Raw genomic sequence first — 7,500 nt, 5'->3', positions numbered from 1 at the left:
GTCTAACGAGGAACTAGTGTAGGGCTTTCAGCGTCTAACGAGGAACTAGTGTAGGGCTTTCAGCGTCTAACGAGGAACTAGTGTAGCGCTTTCAGCGTCTAACGAGGGACTAGTGTAGGGCTTTTAGCGTCTAATGAGGAACTAGTGTAGGGCTTTCAGCGTCTAACGAGGAACTAGTGTAGGGCTTTCAGCGTCTAACGAGGCACTAGTGTAGGGCTTTCAGCGTCTAACGAGGCACTAGTGTAGGGTTTTCAGCGTCTAACGAGGGACTAGTGTAGGGCTTTCAGCGTCTAACGAGGAGCTAGTGTAGGGCTTTCAGCGTCTAACGAGGAGCTAGTGTAGGGCTTTCAGCGTCTAACGAGGAACTAGTGTAGGGCTTTCAGCGTCTAACGAGGAACTAGTGTAGGGCTTTCAGCGTCTAACGAGGGACTAGTGTAGGGCTTTCAGCGTCTAACGAGGAACTAGTGTAGGGCTTTCAGCGTCTAACGAGGCACTAGTGTAGGGCTTTAGAGGCACTAGTTTAGAGCTTTCTGCGTCTTCCGAAGGGGTAGTGTAGGGTTTTCTGCGTCTAACGGGGCACTAGTGTAGGGCTTTAGAGGCACTAGTGTAGGGCTTTCAGCGTCTAACGAGGAGCTAGTGTAGGGCTTTCAGCGTTTAACGAGGCACTAGTGTAGGGCTTTCAGCGTTTAACGAGGCACTAGTGTAGGGCTTTCAGCGTTTAACGAGGCACTAGTGTAGGGCTTTAGAGGCACTAGTGTAGGGCTTTCAGCGTCTAACGAGGAACTAGTGTAGGGCTTTCAGCGTCTTCTGAGACGGCAGTGTAGGGATCTCGTTGAGTGGAAGTAATTGTCTGAACACCACCTCAGCAGAGCGTCCAACCAGCGTTGGGTTGTCGAAGCCGTTAACTGAACCCATTTATTCCACTGTTGACATGTCTGGTTTTGTTTTTATTGTCTATTGTTGTTCCCCTAAAGTCATTCACGTTTATCCAGCTCTAGCTTTGACATCTTCAATTATAATGATGGGGGCACATTTGTGCTTTTGTTTTGTTCAACTATACTTAATCTACCTACTTCAGGTGACCGTGTGTGTGTGTGTGTGTGTGTGTGTGTGTGTGTGTGTGTGTGTGTGTGTGTGTGACAGACATGTTAAGCAGGCATAATGTAACTTCCTCATTGATCTCTTAAAGGAAGGAAAGGGCTTCCTAAAGAGGAGCGTGTCGTCATGGTTACCCAGTTTGAACCAGCAGACAGAGCCGGAGGCAGCACAACAGGAGGATGAATCTGAACAGGTATGTGATGTCACACCCACACACACACACACACACACACACACACACACACACACACACAGCACAACAGGAGGATGAATCCGAACAGGTATGTGATGTGTGTGTGTGCTCACGTAATAGGCCGGAGAAGAACACACACACACACACACACACACACACAAAAACTTACTTTTATTTTTCCCTTTTTTAATACATTTTGTTATTTAACACACTCTCACAGTGTTCTGTTGGAGTGCTTGTGGTGAAAAGAGGAGGCAGATGTGTCGTGTGTGTGTGTGTGTGTGTGTGTGTGGGGGTGGCGGTTAATTGGGTTCACTTGGTAGCTTTGCCCTCATTATGGAGGCTTTTTAGTGTGCTGATCTATTGCACTTGCCAGAACAAGCAGCTTTGCACACACACACACACACACACACACACACGATAACTTTTAACATAACAATTCCCCTACCACATCTCCACTTCAACCTGGTGTGTGTGTGTGTGTGTGTGTGTGTGTGTGTGTGTGTGTGTGTGTGTGTGTGTGTGTGTGTGTGTGTGTGTGTGTGAGAGAGGCAGTCTGTCAGTGCTAGATTAGCAGAGGGTGTTGAGTGAGGAGGTGATGATAGAATGATGACACAAGGAGAGGCGTTCGCACTTGACTGCCATATTCACGTGCGTGGGTGTGTGTGTGTGTGTGTGAGAGAGGCATTCTAACTTTACTGCAATATTCACATCTGGGTGGGTGGGGGTGTGTGTGTGTGTTCTGGCACACCAATGGAAAAAGATAGTTTGGCGCTCTATTTGCAATGCCACACACACACACACACACACACACACACACACACACACACACACACACACACACACACACACACATGTGAATGGGTAGAGCGAGACCTGAGTGCCCTGCTGTAAATGTCATATTGTGTCTTTATTTATTTATTTGTTTATCTGTCGGTGATTTGTTTGTTTGTTTGTTTGTTTGTTTGCTTCTGTCAGAGCGGCGTCCCTCCATATGAGTCAAGGATCACCACAGCCAAGCTGCTGATCGAGGCCGAGGAACCAGAGGTACGTGTGTGTGTGTGTGTGTGTGTGTGTGTGTGTGTGCGCGTGTGTGTGCGTGTGTGAGCATATTTGTGTTTGTGTGGGTTGGTGGAGAGTGTGCTTTTTAATGGGTAACTTTTAACCATATTTAATCATTTGTAACATATTCCATTAGATTACCCCTGGCAAGTAATGTTTTCTAAACGAGTAGGATTACCTCAGCATTACCTTACATGTTATTTGCTGTGGATGAAACTGTGAAATAATTTCAAAGTTTTTCAAAGTTTCGCATTTTTGGTTCATTTGTTTTTCAGTAGTTTTGTTTTATTAAGCAATTCATCACTTTTCCTTTAACAGAAGTTTCCGATTTATCTTTGACATATTTTGATTCATCTTTGAGATATGCATATTTTGATTCATCTTTGAGATGTGCATTTTTTTAATTCCTAATGCGGCGCAATTTCATCACCTTGTTGCTCAGCATGGTTTGGCAAATGACACCCCCTGGCTTTGGAAGGAAGCCACCACTGGAAATAAAATGTAATTTAATCTACGATGGGTTGTAATTCTGAGTAAAACGAGCAATGTTCTATTCCTCTAGTTCTTTGTCTAAATGAGTGACGGCTGTCCCCTGTAAAAGGCATCCAGACTCGCCTGCTTTGAACACACCCTGCATCAACAGCTGATGAATGTTACGAAGCAAGACACACATACCCTGAACACACACACACACACACACACACACACACACACACACACACACACACACACACACACACACACACACACACACACACACACACACACACACCCTCAACACACATACCCTGAACACACACACACACACACCCTCAACACACATACCCTGAACACACACACCCTGTTACGAAGCAAGATGTTCAGTTTAGGGTGCGGGTGAAGGGCCAGTGACGGGTGAGGGGTCCTGGCGAGTGATTGGTTAAGGGTGCGGGGTCCTGGAGAGTGATTGGTTAAGGGTGCGGGGTCCTGGAGAGTGATTGGTTAAGGGTGCGGGGTCCTGGAGAGTGATTGGTTAAGGGTGCGGGGTCCTGGAGAGTGATTGGTTAAGGTTGCGGGGTCCTGGAGAGTGATTGGTTAAGGGTGCAGGGTCCTGGAGAGTGATCGGTTAAGGGTGCAGGGTCCTGGAGAGTGATTGGTTAAGGGTGCAGGGTCCTGGAGAGTGATCGGTTAAGGGTGCAGGGTCCTGGAGAGTGATTGGTTAAGGGTGCAGGGTCCTGGAGAGTGATTGGTTAAGGGTGCAGGGTCCTGGAGAGTGATTGGTTGTGTCTGTGCATTTAAAAAGTAATCCCCTTCGAGTGATCTGTGTAACTGTATTCTGAATACCACTATTTTAAATTGAAGCCAGTTTCATATATTTCTCATATTTCGTATTGTAAATACGTAACGCTGTTACATGTATTCCCTTGGGGGGCAACAGTTTCTTGATATTACTTGGCGTTCCAATCGAAAAATTGGCCTTGCATGTAACAGCCTGAGAAGTGATCCCTGTTTGAGATCTGTGTGTGTGTGTGTGTTTGTGTGTGTGTGTCTGTGTATGAGTATTTGCGTGCGTGTGTGTTTGTTGCATTAATAATGTTAAGTGAGGAAAGTAAGTGCTTTGTTTCTCTTTGAATGCATTTTTGTTGTTGTCCCTTAGCCTTTACCTTTCAATAATGCAGAAAGAGGTGTCTCTGAACTTATGTGACCTATGTGTGTTGGTGTATGTCAGGCTGCCTTGGTGAGTCCGTCTCTACCAATTTATGTGTGTGTGTGTGTGTGTGTGTGTCTGTGTGTGTCTGTGTGTCTGTCTATCGTTCTGTGTGTTTATTTCTGTGTGTGTGTGTGTGTTTGTGTGTCTACTGGTGTGTGTGTGTGTGTGTGTGTGTGTGTGTGTGTGTGTGTGTCTACCGATCTGTGTGTGTGTCTACCGATCTGTGTGTGTGGTGTGCATGTCTACCAATCTTTTTTTTGTGTGTGTGTGTGTGCGTGTGTGTGTGTGTGTCTGGAGGATAGTTTGTTTTGACTATGAGGTGACAGGCCACATGTCTGCCTCATGCGGAGGTGAGAAGGAAAGGTGATGGGAGGAGTAGACAGAAGAAAAAAAAGGAATATAAAGGAGAAAAGAACGAAAGAGCAGAGAGAACAAACCCAAAGTTGGAGTAAAGTGGGGAGATCTTCTGGGAAGAGTGACCTCTACAGGGGGGCATGAGAACTGCTTGGTGGCACAGCAGAAGATCAGCGCTGTGTTCCGTTTTCCCTACCTACCGTACCTATACTTATACGCAGTACACAGTACACACTCACTAGGTACGCAGATTCTCAGCAGGTGAGTGCTGTTCCAAATCTTATACTCCGTGGTGCACTTACCGGAAATTACGATCGCGACAAGCCCCGCGTTCGTCTTTTTCGAGCTGAGCGGCTCTGCCTGGGTGACAAGATGGCGGCCGTTGAGAATGGACAGTGTACCCTGCTTCCACACTCAGCGTTTTGACCGTTATGAGTACAGATACGGGTCCTTTGGGTATACTTCTTTTCGACGCGGAAATGGGAAATCGGAAAACGGAACACCCTACATACTCACACTAAGGATGGTAGGTACGGTAGGTAGGGAAAACGGAACAGAGGGCAAGTCACAGAATACTACTGAGCGCAAACATCTAATTGTCACTTTATTGGTTTATACGTTGGCGCGACGGGGGACAACACAACAATTGTACAAATAGCTAGAAAAAAAATGTATGCTAAGCTTTTGGGGGCCAAGCAGCGAAGCTAAACAGTTAAAGAGGCCGAAACATCAACGACCCCTGACCCCTACAACGACGATGGGATCTCCGCCCCTGATTTGCTGTACCCTTTTCCTCAGGACTTGTGTCTCGCCTCTGCTGAGCTCTATGGCGGCAAAATATAGAAAGCAGGTGTTTGATTGACAGGTTGTTTATATTTGTCTTCTCTGTCGGTAGTTACATTTATATGGTAGACTATTTGCAGATTCTGTTCCATTTTTCTCAGTGATGGTCAATTATTATAAGTTTAAGAAGCACTATTTCGCACTTCGTATATTACATTGCAACGCCCGTATCGAAATTACGTTGTCGATTTTTGTCGACTTATCGTTGCAGCTGTACTGCATACCATGTCCATCTACCTCTCCTACCTTTTCATCGAGTCCATCTAATGAGGTGATGAGGAATGTGAATGAAAGAAGCCATGATGTGTTAGGCTGGAGGGGAAGTGTGTGTGTGTGTGTGTGTGTGTGTGTGTGTGTGTGTGTGTGTGTGTGTGTGTGTGTGTGTGTGTGTGTGTGTGTGTGTGTGAGTGTGTGTGTGTTAGTGTCTGTGTGTGTGTGTGTGTGTGTGATGTGTTGGGCTGGAGGGGAAATGAGAGGGGGATGAAGGAGTGCAGAGGAAATGGAGAGATTGATCGGAGGACGAGGGACATCTCTGTTAGAATGATGAGCTAAAGGTCAGATCACACGACAGGAAGAGCAGGAGAAGAGAGGAGGAGAAGAGAGGAGAAGAGAGGAAGAAATGTCAGAGGGAAGGATGAACAGAGGGAGAGAGAGAGAGATGAATGACAGCCATGGAAGAGGAACATGAGCCAATGACAATGAATCAGAAAGATGGAGGGGTGTGTGTGTGTGTGTGTGTGTGTGTGTACGTGCATGTGTGTGTACGTGCATGTGTGTGTGCGTGTATGTCTAAGTATGTGTGTGGGTACGTCTGAGTGTGGTGTGTGTGTGTGTGTGTGTGTAGGTCTGAGTGTGTGTGTAGGTCTGAGTGTGTGTGTAGGTCTGAGTGTGTGTGTGTGTGTGTGTGTGTGTGTGTGTGTGTGTGTAGGTCTGAGTGTGTGTATAGGTCTGTGTGTGTGTGAGTGTGTGTGAGATGGAGAAATGTCCTGGTGTGTGTGTGTGTGTGTGTGTGTGAGTGTGAGAGAGAGAGAAATGTCCTGGTGGGAGCCTCTGATTAATATTTATATCAGTAGCTGTGCTGTCCGTCCACCTCCTCCAGAGGTCAAGAGGTCGTCTCCAAGACAGCAGGTGTTTAGACAGAAGCCAGACGCCCTGCAGAGAGCTTTCTGATTGGTCTATTTCTGGAAAGGAGAGAGGGACTGAGAGAAAGAGAGAAAGAGAGGGGGAGGGAGGGAGAAGGGGAGAGAGAGGGAGAGAGAGAAACATACCAATCTTTAGAGCGAAAATATGAAGTGGCTAACTATCTAAATGTTATAAAGAACCCCCAGATCCGAAAAACACTCACTAGGTACAGACTCAGTGATCACACATTGGCCATTGAAAAAGGTCGCCACAAACAAACATGGCGACCTAAGGAGGAGAGGTTGTGCGAATACTGCACACAAGAAGTTGAAAACGAAGAACATTTCCTTCTAAATTGTAAAAAATTTGAACCAATTAGATCAGTCTTCTTCCCAAAATTTGAAAATATAATCCCAAATTTTAATCAACTTGACAAAAATAAAAAAATTAAATATACAGTACTGTGCAAAAGTTTTAGGCAGGTGTGAAAAAATGCTATGAACTAAGAATGCATTGAAAAATGTAAACAATAAATGTTTATTTTGTATCCATTTACATGGGAAGACTGAGCAAAGCAACAAGACACAACGTAGTTATACTGCATCAGCAGGGTCTCTCCCAGACAAGGATTTCAAAGCAGACAGGGGTTTCAAAATGTGCAGTTCAAGCACTTTTGAAGAAGACGTTGAGGATCGTAGATGCAGTGGTCAGCCAAGGAAACTTAATGCAGCTGATGAAAAACACATCAAGCTTATTTACCTTCGAAATCGGAAGATTTCAAGCAGTGGCATCAGCTCAGAACTGGCAGAAACCAGTGGTACCCAGGTACAGACATTTACTGTCCGGGGAAGTCTGGCCAGAAGTGGTCTTCATGGAAGAGTTGCAGCCAAAAAGCTCTACCCCGACAAGGAAACAAGGCCAAGTGACTGAACTAAGCACGAAAACATAGAAACTGGGGTGCAGAAACATGGCAGAAGGTGCTCTGGACTGATGAGTCAAAATTAGAAATATTTGGCTGTAGAAGAAGGCAGTTTGTTTGCCGAAGGGCTGGAGAGAGGTACAATAATGAGAGTCTGCAGGCAACAGTGAAGCATGGTAGAGGTTCCTTTCCAGTTTGGGCCTGCATTTCTGCATGTGG

The 7,500-nt window shown here is 45.8% G+C and overlaps 2 protein-coding genes across 2 annotated transcripts in view; both read left to right on the top strand.

Annotated features, from left to right (window-relative positions):
* The window catches only part of LOC308380751 (E3 ubiquitin-protein ligase TRIM35-like), a gene marked incomplete at its 3' end in the record, with an annotated part of 284,739 nt that overhangs the window by 135,829 nt on the left and 141,410 nt on the right, over positions 1 to 7,500 (top strand). The gene's annotated exons all lie outside the window — the stretch shown is intronic.
* Positions 1 to 7,500, top strand: part of LOC308380797 (uncharacterized protein) — an 84,259-nt gene that overhangs the window by 16,347 nt on the left and 60,412 nt on the right. Inside the window, exons 7-8 of the mRNA XM_080858203.1 lie at positions 1,190 to 1,291; positions 2,270 to 2,338. Of these exons, the coding sequence (XP_080714329.1) occupies positions 1,190 to 1,291; positions 2,270 to 2,338 (171 nt within the window). The remainder of the gene's footprint in view (positions 1 to 1,189; positions 1,292 to 2,269; positions 2,339 to 7,500) is intronic.

Source organism: Sprattus sprattus (assembly GCF_963457725.1).
Source record: "Sprattus sprattus genome assembly, chromosome: 19".
Classification (NCBI taxonomy): domain Eukaryota; kingdom Metazoa; phylum Chordata; class Actinopteri; order Clupeiformes; family Clupeidae; genus Sprattus; species Sprattus sprattus.
This window is presented reverse-complemented; position numbering and strand designations above follow the sequence as displayed.